This window comes from Cololabis saira, chromosome 12, assembly GCF_033807715.1.
Source record: "Cololabis saira isolate AMF1-May2022 chromosome 12, fColSai1.1, whole genome shotgun sequence".
Lineage (NCBI taxonomy): Eukaryota > Metazoa > Chordata > Actinopteri > Beloniformes > Belonidae > Cololabis > Cololabis saira.
This window is the reverse complement of record NC_084598.1, coordinates 5,551,657-5,570,920: the sequence shown is the minus strand read 5'-3', so window position 1 is coordinate 5,570,920 and position 19,264 is coordinate 5,551,657. Positions and strand designations below refer to the sequence as shown.

Genomic DNA, 19,264 nt, shown 5'->3' with positions numbered 1-19,264 from the left:
AATCTATTTCATGAAATTGAACCTTTTCTCTTTTCACCAGTGCCTAGTGGTAGTCGATGGTACTGCACTCTAAAACTAACATTTTCACTGGTGATCCCAGTGTGAAAGACTCAAGAGCTTTGCCAATCTTCTCCCATGAGCCCTTACCTTATCTCACTATATGATGCGTAAAGGTGGAATTACGTCCTTTTTGTTTTTAAAGTTATATTTGATACAGACTTCATGTTAATATCACAATGACCTGAAGCCTCACAACTATGATGATGTCTCATCTTGGTTGATGTTCAGATTAAATATTATTCAATTAGGCCTCCTAGGTAGAGTTTACATTTGGTTTTTAACTTTGAAGGAGCAGGTTTTTTTTAAGAAAAGCCATAAAATGAAAATGAAGGATTTGCCTGTATCAGAATGGTGAAGTCTGGGTCCAGCTTCTGTCCGACATCATCATTAATCCAGTCCACTTCAGTTTCTGCAGAGCAGGCTTTTTATTTTGACCGACTAATCAAGAGACCAACGTATCCGCCTCAACTGAAATGTCAGAGGTTTTAATTAATCAGAAGCAAAATGCACTTAAAAAAAAGCAATTGGCAAAAAAAGATCCCGTTCAAGTCGGGTTCAAACCAGCGTAACACACCCAAGTGTTGATCACAATAGAATATTTCCATTAAATACGAATTGAAATGACCCAGCTGATGCGGCATCCAAGGAAGCAGAGCAGATGGATGTGGCTCGTCTAATGTGGAGAAAGTTTTAATCCTGAGAACCGGCCCGGTCTCGTGGTCTCATGGTGAAGTAATCAGATAACGACATGTGAAACGATCCACAATGATGGACACGAGCGGTGCATTGTTTATTTATTTATGTATTTTCTAATGCCGCGTTCCATTTGTCCTCGGAAGTCGGAATTTCCCAGTTCCCAGTCGGAATTTTCAACTGGAACGCCCCTCGAAGTGGGATTTCCTACTGGGAAAGTGGGAGAAGCTTCACCACCCCCGAGTTACCATTCCAAGATGGCTGCCATTCCCATTTCCCAGTTCCGATTTCCGAGGTAAATGGAACGCGGCATAATACCAAGGAATGACTACCAAAGCAACGGATGTCATTGACTACGTTTACATGCAGTCAAAATTCGGGTTATTGCTAATATTCCGGTTACTGAAACATTCGGAATATTCCGTTTCCATGCGTGAGCAAACACGTTTACATGGTGATTAATCATTCGGGATATCTGGATCAAACCAGCGATGCGTGGAGAACATCATGACGCAATTAGCGTCATTTCCTCTTCTTCTTCCTGTATCCAAATTCAAAACAAATGCTGCTTCGCGCAACTTTTCTCTCACCTTCTTGTAAATCTTCTATCCCGGTACTTTCTACCGTCTACAAATGCAGAAATGTTCATATCCTTCATTACATTTATGAAGTGATTAGTCTCCTCCTGGTCTTGGTTTCTCCGTGTTTATAAGAACTTCCTGGACTCAAAAGACCAAGATTCCTTGTGAACAGAGCATGTGCAGAAAACAAATTCCTGTTCCGTTTGATGGGGATATTCCGTTTAGCGTTTACATGACCCAATATTCGGGTTTTAAAAGGAATAACCCAGGGCTCATATTCGGGTTTTAAAACCCCGAATATGAGCAAATTCGTGTTATTCAAAGGGGTTATTGGTGTTTACATGGCCGTGCAAATTCGGGTTATTGCCAATATTCGGGTTTTAAAAGGGTTATTGATGCATGGAAACGCAGTCATAGTCAACTCCCTTATGTGCCTGCACCCCCTTATGTGTCATCTGAAGTCACCTGGCGCTGTGTTTTTAATGGACACGGCTGGAGTGAGTGCGCAGGGCGGGTGTGTCGCAGCAGCACCAGCAGCAGAGACGGAGCAGCGCCGTGCTGGGGTGGGAGAGCGCGGCGAGACGAGTCCAGCCGGCTGCGGACTTGACAGGCTGTGCCTCATTAAACCCCCATCAGACACAGGAGGTCAAAACAACAGCTACATCTCAGGCGACACACTCGCCTCCCTGCGTATCATGGACACGCACAATGTAACCGTGTAGTTCTGGGAGGATAATACTCCAAACTTATCAGTTGTTTTATTTTTAGCATTTTAATCTCTACTGCTGACAAGACCTGAGAAGTCTTTAGATATAAGACGAAGAGACCAACAAGCGCGTTGAAGCGCTTGGATCAGGATTGATGCACATGGAAATAAATGCATGGCTTAAAATACACATTGAGCCAGTTTTACACAAGTTGACAAATTTTCTTGAGGTATTAATTAAATACCAACGGCAAGTTGTTCACAATATCACTGTTTTCCCCTCTCAGCAATGTTTTTACTGTTTAGCAGCTAGTTTAACGAGGTGGAGGGACCCTCTCTTCTGCAGGATGTGACACTTTTAGTGCACAGCTTTGTACATCCTGGGTGATATATTTGGACACAAATTACCCTGTGTAGCCGTTGAAGTGAATTTTTGAGATCATGTAGTACGTAGCAACATTTTATTGAGATTCCCGTGTTGAACTAGCCCAGGATGTTTAAATACTGCAGTGCAGCTGGGAACACGGAAGCAACGTAACACCCAACCAGCTGTCCAAGATCACATCGTCATTGCTCTATCGTGTCTTGCTCAGCTGTTGTGCTGCATCGTGTGTGTGTTGTGGGGTGACTGTGTGTGTGTGTGTGTTGTTATTTTTACATACATATATATATATACATATATGTATATATATATGTATATATAAATTAAAAAAAAAAAATATATATATATATATATACAATGACGATGTGATGTGTGGGTATATGTCAGTGTTGCTGATGTTTGCTGCATTCAAAACAAATGGGAGCTCTGAATTTTCAACTTGTTACGGGGGGGAAACAAAAGAAAGGAAATGTCTTAAAAATGTTCATAAGTCAATTGAACTATATAACTGCTGATTGAAATTTGGTGTTGCTAGCAAAACCAACAGAACTTTGACTTGGTACTGCTGAGAGACGGTGAATGCAGGACAACCTGAGGATGTGGAATTCAATTCAATTCAATTCAATTCAATTCAATTCTATTTATATAGCATCTATTCCAATACAAGTTGTCTCTAGACGCTTTCCAGTGACCCAGAACATAAACCCCCGAGCAATTATTACATAACAATAGCAGGTAAAAAATCCCCTACAGGGAAAAAAACCTTAAACCAAACAGTGGCAAGAAAAACTCCCCTTTAGGAGGGAAGAAACCTGGACCAGGACCTGGATCATAAGGGGGGAAGAAACCTGGACCAGGACCTGGATCATAAGGGGGGAAGAAACCTGGACCAGGACCTGGATCATAAGGGGGGAAGAAACCTGGACCAGGACCTGGATCATAAGGGGGACCTCCTGCTGGAGACCAAATGGACAGAACAGGAAAAGAGAGAACAGGCAGAGAGAATGAAGAACAGAGAAAGGAGAGACATAGATACAGTATATTGTCAAAGGTACACAAGAGAAGATGTATTAGTATTATTATTTAAGTATCATTCCGTTAGCTGGAGAACTATAAGTTCTATGTACATATTACTGATACATGGTTAGTCGGTGCACTACTATATGAACAGATGTAGAACAAATGGAGAAAAAATAGGGTTATGAGATACCTATAATTAAGAACTGAGGGTTGATCTGAAGAAAGGAAAGAGAAGAACAATAGAGAAGGAGGGGTGATCAGTGGATCATGCTGGTGTCCCCCTGCAGCGTACGGTAGCTCTATAGCAGCATACCTGTAAGAAGATGGTGTGCTGAGGAGAAATGGTGGAACTGAATCATTCTAGTCTGATCTGGGTCTGTGATGTCACAGAACCCCACAAATCTGAACAGCTCATATTTTCAGACACGTTACTACAAACGGTTTTTGAGTTGCTAGTGACATCACACACCCAAACGTGTGCTATCCAGCTCAGAAAAATGGTTCGTTTTTGCTTTTTGGCAATATGTTCCCTTTGAGCTTAAACAGTAAAAGTGGGTTGTTTTTGTTTTCTCCCAGCAAGTATTGTTTACTCATGTGGTGTTACTCTGTTGTTGTGAGGACAGATGGTGGGCTGGTTTTTGGAAGCAGGCTGACATCGTTGCTGCAGAAGGTTTCCCAGCAGGGTGGACGGAGAGGGACCGCGGGCACTGTTTGGCAAGGGTGACACCACACACATCAACTCAGGCTTAAAGAAGCAGTGCTACTGGTTTGGTTTGGTTTTATTCAAGTGTGCCTAAGTCCGTAAATACAATTTATCAATCATCACTTTTCAAGAATGAAAAGTGCTCCCCAACAAATAATTATAAAACCTATTAAAAAAAATGATGCACAACACATTTGCTACGATATGAGTAACAGCTATTGCCGTTACTCTGTAAAACGTAAAACTGAAATGCAAGTTTTTTTTTTTGTGGGTTACATTGGTGGGAGGGCTTTGATGTGGCAATCCTAGTTTTCGCCCACGTTTCCTGAGCTGCCACGTTGCAAGGTCAAACCAGTGAGTCCTATTCTGACCTCAGGCTGTGCTGTGCCTCACCATCTCTCTTTGACCTCTGTGCTTCCCTTTTTCCTCCTCTCCTCTCTCATTACTCTCTGTGTGCAGGTAAAAAAAAGAGAGAAAAAAACACATAAAAAATTCATCTTTCATCGTTACATGGCTCTGCTTGTATCTTCCTACCCCTCCTCCCCCTTTGACTTGTTCATCAAATAAATCGCCAGGGACCTCACTTCTGTGGCTGAGCAGTGGTAGAAGGGATGCAGGAGGATATCTGTCAGATCTGCCTGTTGAATCGCCACTCAAGTGGAAAGGATTAGATATATCCTGTCCTTCTCTCCCTCTCTGAATCAGTCTCATTGCTGAGTTCCCAACAGGGGCTTTGGCAGGGCCGGGCTGGGTGTTGCACTCAGGGCATGTTATCCCCACCCGACCAAGAGTCGCCTCGGCACATAATCCTCGCCGCATCATTTAAGAAGACCCAAGTGAAGTCTTATTGCTTGTCTCTCCTGGAAATATCAGTGACTACGTTTCCATGCATCAATAACTCTTTTCAAACCCGAATAATCGCAATAACCCGGTTTTGCACGGCCATGCAAACACCAATAACCCCTTTGAATAACCCGAATTTGCTCATATTCGGGTTTTTAAAAATCCGAATATGAGCCCTGGGTTACTCCTTTTAAAACCTGAATATTTAAAACGTCAAACGGGATATCCCCATCAAAATGAACAGGAATTTGTTCTCTGCGCATGCTCTATTCGCAAGGAATCTTGGTCTTTTGAGTCCAGGACGTACTTATAAACACGGAGAAACGCAAGACCACGCCACACTTTCGGAGTGAGGAGGAGACAAATTATTTTATAAATGTGAAGGATATGAACATTTCTGCATTTGTAGACGGTAGAAAGCACCGGGATAGCGAGATTAAAAGAAGGTGAGCGAAAAGTTGCGCGAAGCAGCATTTATTTTGGATTTAGATACAGGAAGAAGAAGCGGAAATGACGGGAATTGCGTCATGACGTTCTCTGTGCGTCGCTGGTTTGATCCAGATATCCCAAATGAATTAATTACCATGTAAACGGAATATTCCGGATGTTTCAGTAACCGGAATATTAGCAATAACCTGAATTTTGACTGCATGTAAACGTAGTCACTAGTGGTGATCGGTCGTGTCCATCAGGACTATTCCATTTTGCAAGTTTATATTAAAGACACTATTTTGACGTTTCTAAGAAATGTGTCTAACACACCGCAGAGTGACTTTTATTTTTTCATAGAGCTGCATTCTCTAGTTAAAGTATTCAAAGTGCCACATATTTCATTAAACATGGGCACAGTTTACTAGTTGCTTCTATCATCCACCCTGCAAGGGTTAAACAGCAGCATGTTGAGAACTCGTGCTAATTCTTGGACGCTTTACTGGTTTTTGAATATTCACTCTGGTAACTGCACTTAATAGCCTTAAAAATGCTATTAATAATAATAAACATTGTAAGTTTGTACAATAGTGAGCATGCTTGATTAAAAATGCACTTTTTGAACACAAACGACCCTCTCTCCATACAGCAGACATTCTGCTGTTAAACTGAAATAATCCCTCATAATAATTTTTGACCATTTTTGCGTGTTGTTTGGTTCATGCAGAACCAGACTGACTCGTCTCAGATGCCATTTCTGGATCTCTTAGTGATCCTGACTGAGTCACATGATCAGACCCACGGTGGCTGTTATGTTGATTATGTTTTACATAAACCTCACCAGGTGTTGCTCTCAGAAAAACAAAAAATGCACTAAAATCACCACGTATAATAAAGCAGGTTACATTATTGCTGTGTTACACAATGAAACACTGTTTAAAATAAAGCTTCCAGTCTTATATCACCATCAAGATGCTGAAGTTCATCAGTCTCCTCATCTACTCATCTGCTTCCCCTTTTTCTTCAGTAATGAGGCGTTTCTTTTCCTTGTCTTTTGTTTGACATTCTGCATTTGTCTTTTTGATCCTGACTTCATAATGCGTGCGTTTCCGTTATCCGACGTGTTAAGGTGACAGTGCAGCTCTGATCACATCAGAGGAACCCTGTCTGTTGTCTTGCATAGCAGCTGTCACATCCCAGCCAGCTCAAGCAGATCTTCACCTTGTCAGCGACGCCCAGAGCCGGCGTGCTCGCAGCTGCTCTTCAGGAAGCATATTGCAGGAAGACACTTTTTTTTTCTTTCCATCTTTAAATTTCAAGAGCCTTGCCTTTAGACTTCTCACCTGAACTGCTCGCCAGCTGCAATTAGCAGAGAAAATATGCCTTCCCCGTGAATGTGTCTGAGCAGACGATAAGATGATCTGAAAACACAAATGGTAATGATTGTATAAATATTCAGATTGTAGCTGTAGACCAGGGATCGGCAACCCAAAATGTTGAAAGAGCCATATTGGACCAAAAACACAAAAAACAAATATGTCTGGAGCAAAAAATTTAAAGTCTTGTATAAGCCTTTGAATGAAGACAACACATGCTGCATGTTTCTATATTAGTTAGAACTGGGGGAAGATTTTTTTTTATTATGCACTTCGAGAAAAAAGTCGAAATGTGGAGAAAAAAGTAAAAATGTCGAGAAAAAAGTCAAATGTAGAGAAAAAAGTCAAATGTAGAGAAAAAAGTCGAAATGTCAAGATTAATGTTGAAGTACAATCTTGAGAAAAAAGTCAAAATTTAGAGAAAAAAGTCAAAATTTAGAGAAAAAAGTCAAAATGTCGAGATTAAAAAGGAAAGGAAAAAGGAAGAAAAAAAGAGAAAAAAAGGAAAAAATAAGAAGAAAGAAAGAAAAAAAATAAGAAAGGAAAAAAAAGGTCAAACATTTCTGAAAACGCTCCAGGGAGCCACTAGGGCGGCGCTAAGGATGCCGCTCTAAAGCCGCGGGTTGCCGACCCCTGCAATAGACAATACTCAAATAATTGACTGAAGGCATTAAGCCCTTGGCTTGACATGTGTCTAGTTTTCCCATGTGACCGTAGATGTACTGGAACCTGCATCAGCATCTCTGCTACCTGTTTACACATCATCAGCCCACATGGTGCAGCATGAGAACGAGGGGGAGTTGCTCTTATTCTGTCGGTTGGACGAGCATGTTATTGCAGTGCCGTGATGTGTTTGCATAAAACAAAACGGGCAGTATTCCTGAATTTTTAGTTGCTTTAGCTGCAGCTTCACGGCCCATGCCTTTATGAATTCTGAAGTGAAATATAGCAACTTCTCAGACTGTATACAGTATACTGACTATTATTAATGGTTTAATAACATAAAGTCACAGGTTCATTCCCCTTCTCGTTATGTAATCAACAGTTTCTCTTTTCTGTCTCACACCTTCTGCTCACCCTGCATTCCTGTGTTCTTTCCCCCTCAGCTCGTTTGCCATGTCTAAGACGGCGGGGAAGAAGCTGCACTGGCGTTCCCGGGTGCAGGACAGCTTCGTCCCTGTGCTGGGCTCGTCAGACGAGCTAGGGATCGCCGTTGGTGGAGGAGCAGATTATGGAGAGTTTCCTTTCGTCACGTCGGCTCCGGGGGGCGGCGTCACGGTGGGTGATATCATCCTGGAGATCGGGGGAACACCGGTACTAGGCATGACATTGGGAGATGTCAGAGGGGTGCTCAACTCCTGCCCTCGCCCCGTCCGTATCAAAACTGTGTCACCAGGTACAGCATGACTCAGCACGCAAACATAACTGTATCATTTAGTCTGCGTTGAAGGAATTTCTGCCAAAGTAATCAGAAGAAGAAAATAATTAAAATGCAGAAAGCTATTATAAAGAACTTCCCTGAAATAATTACCTTGATTCCTTGTATAAGGTGCTGTTTTGTGATGATTGGCTGAAGCCAAAATACCAAGGATAAGTAGTTATTTTGAGATTCATCACAATAAATAAGTTGTTCTCAGATAGGCCTTTTAGTCATTTAAAATCAGAAGTGTCAAAAGTATTCACATTCATTACTCAGGTAGAAGTATAGATACTAGAGTTTAAAAATACTCCTGTAGAAGTTGAAGTATCAACTCAAGTTTTTTACTCAAGTAAAAGTATAAAAGTACTGGTTTCAAAACTACTTAAAGTATAAAAGTAAAAGTAATGTAAGGGGGAAAAAGCTATTAAGGACAAAAGCCATTGAAAATGAATGCATCTTAGTATAATGCAAATATATTAAAGAAGCATATATGTGTACTATTGAGCATTAACATGTGTTTCAGAGAGCAGGAGATATGATGAATAGTTGCCTATAAGTATTGTAATGGTGCAAAAAGTCAAACTTCAGAGGCATGTTATCATTTATCCTAACCTTTATTGGAATGTACATCCAAGTTTAGTTGCAGGAATCTGAGGGAACGGATGTAAGAACAAAACTGGACAAGAACATCTGAAACAACCACAACCAAATTCACTCTATCCGGATGGAGCAATTTAACTGGATAGTTTTTATTAAAGGCCCAAATGAAATAGAGTAACGAGGCTGTTTTTAAAATGTAAGGAGTAAAAAGTACAGATAATTGCGTGAAAATGTAAGGAGTAAAAGTAAAAAGTCGTCTGAAAAATAATTACTCCAGTGAAGTATAGATAACCAAAATTTCTACTAGTAAGGTAACAAAGTATTTGTACTTTGTTACTTGACACCTCTGTTTAAAATACTAAATCACAACTTTTTATTGATTGAGCTTCATTATAATTTAAGCAATCGTTTTGAAAAAGCTTCTCATTGTTTTGAAATACTGAGATATTAAAATATAAGGATATTGTTTTAGTACTTTTTGCACTTGTTTTTGGTTCTAACTCATGACTTTAGCAAACTTTTTGATTAATATAACTTAAACGGCCTTTTAAATACATGGACATGAGCTGACTCCCATAAATTAACACTTCAGATGGTGTAACTTGTTGATGTTTATCTCGTACGCCCCTGCAGATGCTTTATTAGTCTGCATCCAAACAATCTGTTACGCTGGTGTCTAAGCTGTCGTTGGTTATAATCACCCTAAGTAACCGTGCTCTGACTCTCAGAAGCCACATTTAAAGCTGCAACATCATGATGCGGGTTAGTGTCCATCAATTACTCTGTTCAAAACAGCTGATGACACGAGTGTGGCCACATAGTCTTTTCCGTCCCCCACACGAGGCCTTGATGTCGTTAATGGAGGACTTGGGAAGCAGATATCTTTGTTGGTTCTGAGCAGGATAATATGTCGCTGACCGCTGCTCCTGATGCCCTTGCTGGCCAGATTGATAGCCGGCGTGGCCACAGGGGTGTAAGAGGGGACCCTCCCTCCCTCCCGTCCCCTCTGCTGGTCCATTATCAGCTCTCAAGTCTTCCCATCCTTCCCTGGGCAGCTTGACAGCACGTACCGCGGGCAGTGATGGATGTGCTGATGCTCTGGGTTTCTGTAGCACACCTCCTCCTCCCTGTCCCTTTACAACCGCTACTACAACGACAAGTCCCTCTCCCCGAGCCTTCAAATACGAGACACCAAGCTGCATTCCCCAGAGACGGCAGGCGCTTTAAAGCTTTTGGAACTTTTATTGAGGACGAAAACAAAGAGTGGCAATGCTGCAGGAATCTCTTTAAAGGAGCATGATGCTCCTTTTAAGGAATGAGACTCTCTAGCGCCACCCTTCGCCACAACGGCCGCCGGGGGTACTGCAGCCAACAGTGAAACCGGCACGGGAGAACGGGGAGAACGTGCATGCAGCGTCATGTGACGTCACATCCGCAGGACAGCGCAGGAAATTCAGACCCCGAATTGCAGCACATTTTGCAGCACACAGCCTGTTCAAGGCAACGGAGAGATACGCTAGAGGGCTCATTCTTTTTGATTTGGAACGCTTCATCTGACATTATTACTAGAAAACTTAAAACGTATACGAGTTTTTTTCATAAATCCTGCGTCATGCTCCTTTAATATTGCACTTATATTGCAGAATATGTCAAATTTTGACCAAATCCAGGCACTGCTGGCTCATTCCGTTGCAGAGCTAATTTTCCTGCCTGACTAGAAAATAGCTGCTCTTTCAATTTATTTATTTGGTAAGGGACAATGTACATCAATCAGCATTTAAAAAATGTAGATGCACCCAGATTAAAGCCATAGGCTGGTTTACATCGGTAGTCCCCCTGCCAGATGTAATCAGCAAAAGTCATACAAACAACAATAATAACAATCACAAAAAAAACAATATAGCACATAACATAGCATATGCATTCACAATAGAGGTCAATGACGATAAAAACAGTGCTGGGGAAATGAATGGTTTGAGAACTAAAGTGCTGTAGTGCTATTTTGTACCTGCTGTGGTACATGATAAATAATAATAAATAGGTAAATGTTAAAGTGCTGCCAGTACATGATTATGGTACATGCAAAACAAAATAAGTAAAAAAAATAAATAAAAAATAAAAAAAAATAAAAAAAATAGAAATAAATAAAAATAAATAAATAAATAAAGTAAAATAAGTAAACAAAAATAAAAATTAGAAATAAATAAACAAAGAATAATGTTTGTAGGGGTCTGTACGGGGTGTGAAGTTTGAGATTGCAGCAATGCAGAGTCCGGTACTTAGTTATTGTTATAATTGTGACTAGTTGTGGTTGTCAGTTATATTGTGAGGTAGTTAATAGATAAGCAGTGGAGGAGGGAACCAGACTGCCATAAATACAGATGTGATGATACATAGAAATTAATAATAATAATAATAATAATAATAATAATAATAATAATAATAATAATAATAATAATAATAATAATAATACAAATAATAATAATAATAAAAATAATAATAATAATAATAATAATAAGGAAGAAGGAAAAAAAAAAGAGGAAAAAGAAAATAAGGACTCTTTCATAACATCATGAACAAAAGCCCATAATTTTTTCCCCAGGAGGCAGCAGGCTAAATTAATTTCCCTTTACAGGCATGTGCCATATGTGACCAGTCATACATTGCATGCACTTGACTGCCTCCAATGATAAAGTTGGACCAAAAGCACGCGGCACATTGGCTCTGCCACTGGGAAGAGCCGCAGGGGCAGGCGGTGGAGGTGCAGACGTGTCGGCGGTGTGGACAGCCAGGCTGCAGGCTGCACGGGAGGCACCGGCAGGCTGCTCATCTGTCAGGGTAGCAAACAGAGGATGTGCTCAGCCCATCAATAACAGCAAGTGCCCTGTCATCAGAGGCCGTGAAGCACTTGAGATGACATAAGAGATCGCGGGGAGAAGACTAAACCCTGGTGATCAGCGGTGCCTCCTCCTGCCACAGATCTGACACCCATGCCTGAAGCAGAAACACATTTCATAGCCGGGGTCTTTGTGACATGTGGAGCTAGGGATCAATAGGTGTGAACGTGAAACCCTAAGATGTGTTAAAGCAAGCACACAAGCTTTGGTAAAGATTATCATTTCAGACACGTCTGAATATACATCAACACCTTCTGAGCTTCTGTTTGTGTCGTTGCTTCTTTCTCTTTTTTCTGCTTCTTCCTCTCCGCGCCACGCTTGTTTCTTCTGCCCTCCCCTCAGGCTCCACGTTGTGCAAGGATCTCAGGTTATATCTGAGTAAGTGCTTCACACCCGGCTCAGTGGACAGCCAACTTCAGCAGGTCATCAGAGAGAACCTCTACCTCCGAGCCGTACCGTGTAAGTCTTTATTTGGTATTAATATATCTCTTGTTATCTTTTATCCGTGTATTTTTTTTTAACCACCTGCTGCTGTTTTCACGGACAACGCTACTGAGGTCATGTACACTATTTTATTTTTTCAAGTGAAATATAGTTTCTTGTCACCATCATTTACCCGAGCATACTTCTTTGGTTCATTACCGGGCTCATTAATTCTGTGACAACTTACCTCCTGTTGCTGTCATGTGAATATCGTGGTGTTAATTAACATTTAAGCCTGCAGAACTGTTCTTCACACATCCCAGTGTCTACTGTGTTGCTTGCACCGGGTAACTGAATTAACTAATCAAATAGACTTGCCAAGGTTGATTACAAGACTAAAACTCCTTTGATCAAATTGTAGAGAGCGACAGAAAATATGGTGAGAGAAGGTGTAATCCCCTTTGGAGCATAAGTCAGGGCACGTTGCTGCTCGCGGGAGGCCATGTGCTGCTTTAGGCCACGCCCCCGAGCACCCGCCCGGTGTTTGGGGTTCGGTGCACTGGTAGTAAAACTGGGAGTTGTGTGTAACAGGTTTTTTTGCACAAGCAGTTTTGTTTTGGTCATTATGAATAAAAGCCAGCACAGCACAGTGGCAGCCAAAGGCAGCTAGTGGCCGTACATCTGTTGCTGCTTTAATCCCCTCCGCCGTGACGTCACTGGACGCAGCTTTTAGAGGAGTAGCAGCTGAGCGCTCTCAAACCACACCTGTGTATTTCTTCTTTCCGGTTTTCTTGCAAATGTTCTTATTCTTCTCGTCCTGGAGGTCACGCAACCAACCACTTCTGTGTGTGTGTGTGTGCGTGCGTGTGAGTGTGTAGTCGTAACCTTGTCGTGGGAGTGTGGAGTTGTTGCTAATCCCTCCTTTAGTCCAGGAAGTAGGTCACATGGCACCGGCTGCTACTACGCCGCACAACACACTCGCTGACCGAACAAAGAACAAATCAAAGCTCACAAGAGGGTGCACAAGAGTGAAAGCTGCCTCTCGCAGGACGTCACGTCAAAGTATAATCGCAAAAACTTCAGCCGTCTCCAGCTTTTTCATCCCTTAGACGCACAGTCTGCAGGCTTGGCCGCTCGGAGACTGAGTGGCCCAAATTAACATCGGTGCTTTCAGCTATTTCCTAATCAGAACGGGATGGAGCAAAGGATTTTGAGATTGCTCTGAGGAAATGGTGCACTGATTGTATTTATTGATAAGTGATTGGGACATATCACACCCTGCAGCCCCGCTCTCTCTCTCTCTCTCTTTGTACTGTTGCCAAACTTTCATACTCTCCTCTCCGGGTGCTTTAATTTAGTAAGAGTACCAACAAGGCCGGCTCATCCCCCGGGGTTGTAATCCCCTGATCTCCAGAAGATGACACAGTAAGATGCTGTTGTTCTCTTGCTGATAGCAGTGCAGGCATGCCAGCCCGGTCTCCAGCCAGCTCTGACAGCAGCGCTCCTCCTCATCCTCGACTATAGCAGCATCTCTTTCCTGTTTCTCCTCAACGAGGCAGCTGTGTCTAACAGGAACTTAAAGCTGAGGAGTTTTCATCAGTGGCTCATTGTGGCCCCCTTCAGGACCATAAGTATGTTCTTCCTGCTCTCTTTTTTTGCCAACTCCTTATCACAGCTCTTGTTGCATTATTGCATTATTCCAACTGTGAATTGCCTAATATTATGATTTCTCAGCCCAAGTTGTAGTTTTTAGAAATAGTTTTTATTGCCGGGAAGCAGAGAGTCTATGACGAGCCGAGCTGTTTTCTTTATGTAAAAATGTCACTTTGTACTTCTGCGCTATTTAGAGACTGTTTTAATCCTCAAATCTTTTTGATGACATAATATTCCTTGATATTAAAGTTGGCAGTGACATTACAAAGGCTCGGTCAGGAGGGCAGCGCATAAAAATGGAAATGACTGACAGAATTAAGTAGATGTGGGATACAGCATCAATGGGCTATAGGGGGGGGGGCTGGGGGGGGGGGGGATTAAATTAAAAGCAGATGTCTATCAGCGCCAAAGTAGAGGAGGGGATGAATGCAGCCTAATGGACTTGTGTGCTAATATTGAAGCAGACAGGATGCTGAGTGTTTGGCCCGGGAGCAGGTAGATGCTTGGCCCCTCTTCACGGGCCGGCTTTATCTTATTACATTTCATAAATCACCTCCTCTTGCCTCTTAATTAGTACTTTTTGGTCTGAACACAGGATTTGTAAATCTCACATTAACCCTCTTCAACTTTCCCATCTAATATTGGGGTAATCACACTAAGCAGTTGCCCTTGAATGATTCAGAGCCAAAGTCATTGTCTCCAGGCTCGCCTGCGTCTCCGTCTCCAGCACAAAAGACTTTTCTAATTGTCTCCAGAATGAGTCAGAGATAAGACGCATCATCATTTAGTTATTCTAATATGCTCACTCCAGCATGTCAGAGGGGTTTGTCTGTGGTCTGTTCGCCCGCCGAACTCATTGTTTGCTATTTGTGCAGGGTGATCCTGACAGACAGCTCTCTCTGGTGTTGATACCCAGTTCTGTGTAATTACCTCTCCCATTCCCTCCCTCACCGTGTTCCAGGAGATCAGTACACGCCGCCTGCAGGGACAGGCGGAGAAAAAGAAGATGTCAATAATCCATCCCGTCTCCCTGGAGAAATGTCACATTTATATATCTCGGAGGAGGATGCATTGATAATGAATCCCTGCCTCACACATATCAGCTGCAGAGATACTGCCTGTCCTGAGGGCCAGGGGGGTGGGGGGGGATCATATCCGTCACATGCCATCAGAAGACTTGTTCTTAGATCTTTAGGCACCACGACTTGCAATCTTCCTGTGTTTGTGCAAATTGGAGGCGCAGGCACATGGGAGCAAACACGACTTGGAAAAGAAGAGGTGCAAACGCTGCTGTGGTGAATCGTGCAAATTGGTAAGAAAGACAAGACTGATGGATAGGAATGGGTGATATTTTACCGTTCACGATATACCGTCAAAAAAATTCCCCGCGGTAAGAATTTGTCATCTCACGGTAAAAATGATAAATTCCCGTTGATGACGTTTTTGTGTAAAGCTGATTTATGGTTCTGTGTTAAATCCACGCGGAAGGAAGGAAGGAAGGAAGGAAGGAAGGAAGGAAGGAAGGAAGGAAGGAAGGAAGGAAGGAAGGAAGGAAGGAAGGAAGGAAATGAGCCTGAAAGAAAGAAAGGAAGGAAGGAAGGAAGGAAGGAAGGAAGGAAGGAAGGAAATGAGCCTGAAAGGAAGGAAGGAAGGAAGGAAGGAAGGAAGGAAGGAAGGAAGGAAGGAAGGAAGGAAGGAAGGAAGGAAGGAAGGAAGGAAGGAAGGAAGGAAGGAAGGAAGGAAGGAAGGAAGGAAATGAGCCTGAAAGAAAGAAAGGAAGGAAGGAAGGAAGGAAGGAAGGAAGGAAGGAAGGAAGGAAGGAAGGAAGGAAGGAAGGAAGGAAGGAAGGAAGGAAGGAAGGAAATGAGCCTGAAAGAAAGGAAGGAAGGAAGGAAGGAAGGAAGGAAGGAAGGAAGGAAGGAAGGAAGGAAGGAAGGAAGGAAGGAAGGAAGGAAGGAAGGAAGGAAGGAAGGAAATGAGCCTGAAAGGAAGGAAGGAAGGAAGGAAGGAAGGAAGGAAGGAAGGAAGGAAGGAAGGAAGGAAGGAAGGAAGGAAGGAAGGAAGGAAGGAAGGAAGGAAGGAAGGAAGGAAGGAAATGAGCCTGAAAGAAAGAAAGGAAGGAAGGAAGGAAGGAAGGAAGGAAGGAAGGAAGGAAGGAAGGAAGGAAGGAAGGAAGGAAGGAAGGAAGGAAGGAAGGAAGGAAGGAAGGAAGGAAATGAGCCTGAAAGAAAGGAAGGAAGGAAGGAAGGAAGGAAGGAAGGAAGGAAGGAAGGAAGGAAGGAAGGAAGGAAGGAAGGAAGGAAGGAAGGAAGGAAATGAGCCTGAAAGGAAGGAAGGAAGGAAGGAAGGAAGGAAGGAAGGAAGGAAGGAAGGAAGGAAGGAAGGAAGGAAGGAAGGAAGGAAGGAAATGAGCCTGAAAGAAAGAAAGGAAGGAAGGAAGGAAGGAAGGAAGGAAGGAAGGAAGGAAGGAAGGAAGGAAGGAAGGAAGGAAGGAAGGAAATGAGCCTGAAAGAAAGAAAGGAAGGAAGGAAGGAAGGAAGGAAGGAAGGAAGGAAGGAAGGAAGGAAGGAAGGAAATGAGCCTGAAAGAAAGAAAGGAAGGAAGGAAGGAAGGAAAGAAGGAATGAAGGAAGGAAGGAAGGAAGGAAGGAAGGAAGGAAGGAAGGAAGGAAGGAAGGAAGGAAGGAAGGAAGGAAGGAAGGAAGGAAATGAGCCTGAAAGAAAGAAAGGAAGGAAGGAAGGAAGGAAGGAAGGAAGGAAGGAAGGAAGGAAGGATGGAAGGAAGGAAGGAAGGAAGGAAGGAAGTAAGGAAGGAAGGAAGGAAGGAAGGAAGGAAGGAAGGAAGTAAGGAAGGAAGTAAGGAAGGAAGGAAGGAAGGAAGGAAGGAAGGAAGGAAGGAAATGAGCCTGAAAGAAAGAAAGAAAGAAAGAAAGAAAGAAAGAAAGAAAGAAAGAAAGAAAGAAAGAAAGAAAGAAAGAAAGAAAGAAAGAAAGAAAGAAAGAAAGAAATGAGCCTGAAAGAAAGAAAGAAAGATAAATTCCTGTTGATACATGTTTGTGTAACAAACATGGAGGATCTGAGTCATTAGTTTTGCAGTACATGTAACTCATTTAATTGGTTTTTATTAATTCAATTTAATTGGTGTAGTTTAGTAGTATTTAGTATCTTTTAGAGCAGTGTTTTGGCTCCAAAGACTGAATGTGGTGATAGATTTATAATTAAAAAGGTGGAGTTGAATTGGTATTTTTTTTATCGTCATTTTTATCGTTATCGGGATAAATGCCAGAAATGATCGTGATACATGTTTTAGTCCACACCGCCCATCCCTACTGATGGAGCAGCTGTAAAGCTTTCATGTTGGCCAGACACGATTGGGCTTTTTTTCTTTTTTTTTTAAAGCCCTTAAAAATGAACAGGAACAGGAGGTTCCAAAGACACTTGGAGGGGACAATATGTCCAGTGTAACACAAGAAACAGAAATACTCACCAAGAGCGTGGAGGATTCTGGGTCTGATGGAAGGAATTGGATGCAGAAGCACTTTGGCTGCTGGGTTTATTGCGGGGATGAAACCAGAGGGCAGAAAGACAGAGCTGATTGGAACAATAAACACATTTTGCACAGCGGAGAGAAGCAGTCAGGCGGATTGAGGGGTTGTCTGGTGTTTGCTCTCGTCTCCCTCGTGTCTGTATGTTTGCCTGTGCGAGGTGGATGCAGCTATGCCAATTCTCAGCTTGTCATTTTGCCAATTTGTTATTTGGTCTTGGTGCGTGTATGTGGGTGCACGCTCGGTGTGGTCCTGCATGTGTCATCGCGGCTGGGAGAGCTTCTCCCAGGACAGCGCCGCATTAATCACAGGTTTTATGAGGTAGCGGGGTGTGACTTCCCCCCGTCGGTCCCAGGCACAGACATCACATGTGGTCTTCCAGGAGAAGGACGGAGATTAGTCTTCTCTCTTTTTTGTCTAGAGAAAGAAAGAAAGCACTTACTGCACCATCACTCCTGTTCGCTAATTAGAATTACTCCAGTAGCTTAACGTGAAGCGTCATAGGGCTGGGGATCGATTCAAATATCAAGAATCGATTTGATTCCAATTCTTAAGATTCAGAATCGATTATCACGATCCGATTCCATCCGATCCGATTCGATCCGATATTGATTTGGGTTACTGTTAATAAAACAGTTTTTTCAGCTGTTGCATGAATTATATGACTGTCTAGTTTTGCAACATATTAATACTAGTATTATATTGAGATTCAACAGCAAGTATTGGCAGCTAATGATGCTGTAAGGACCAATCAGCTCCCAGAATGCTGATAGAACTGCTTTAGGAAACATCATGTGGGTCAGAATTATCAAACAGATCCAGGGCAGCAAGAAAGAATTCGCCTTTATTTTTTCCCCATTTATGAGAATTTGGTTTTTAACATTTATGCAAATGTAACCCCAAGACAGTATATAAAGCAAAGAAATATAGACAATTTATGCAATTATAACTGAAAACTTTAATGTTTTCATACCTTTAAACATATTTAAAGGCAAAAACATGGCACCAGTTATTCTCATGTCCAACAAAATATTCCTTTTTTGGGCATAAACAAAAAAGTACCAAAAGTTGTAATGTAATGATGAAATGATTTTTTTTTTAAATCGATCTTTAGACATATGAATCGATTTTTAGGAATTAATATGAGAATCGATTTAAAATCGGACAATCGATTTTTTCAACACAGGCCTAAAGCGTCATGTGGTTTATTCCCCTCCATGTGTCTGCATTTCTGTGTATAGGTGTGTGGTAATGGATGTCCGCTTTAAAATAAAGCAAAAGCTGTGATTTTGTTATGATGATGCAGGCGGCTTTTCCTGCCTCTGGTTTGGACTCGCGGTCTTTTCTTCCAGGCCAAGGTCAATGTGAATAAATTATGATGACAGACCATTGATCATCTGAGTGCTCCACCTTTACAGTGGCGAGAGAACAACTTTCTCAGTGCTTCATAAATATTTAATCTGGTTCCTATTGATCTGTTAATAATAAAGAGCCCTTGGTAAACGCCTGTTATCGCCAAGCCAAAGGGCACATTTTGGTTTTAAGGGTTGATTCCCTGTTGATCTGGGGCGGATTTTACAACAAAACGGATGTCATTTCTGTTTTATTCAGACTTAAATCCCACCACAAACCAGATCTTGAGAATGATGCTCCCCTAATGGAGAACTTTGGTTATGTCATGGACGCCACAGCTGGTGTTACATTGACTACGTTTACATGCAGTCAAAATGTGGGTTATTACTAATATTCCGGTTACTGAAACATTGGTAATATTCCGTTTACATGCGTTAATTAATCATTCGGGATATCCCGATCAAACCAGCGACGCACAGAGAACATCATGACGCAATTACAGTCATTTCCACTTCTTCTTCCTGTATCCAAAATCAAAACAAATGCTGCTTCGTGCAACTTTTCTCTCACCTTCTTGTAAA

General features: G+C 42.1%; 1 protein-coding gene across 2 annotated transcripts in view; it reads left to right on the top strand.

The window, feature by feature from the left end:
- The window catches only part of LOC133456700 (membrane-associated guanylate kinase, WW and PDZ domain-containing protein 1-like), a 66,566-nt gene that overhangs the window by 9,443 nt on the left and 37,859 nt on the right, over window positions 1-19,264 (top strand). For both annotated transcript variants that reach the window (XM_061735241.1, XM_061735242.1), the window contains exons 3-4: window positions 7,900-8,189; window positions 12,053-12,169. In XM_061735241.1, the coding sequence (XP_061591225.1) occupies window positions 7,900-8,189; window positions 12,053-12,169 (407 nt within the window). The remainder of the gene's footprint in view (window positions 1-7,899; window positions 8,190-12,052; window positions 12,170-19,264) is intronic.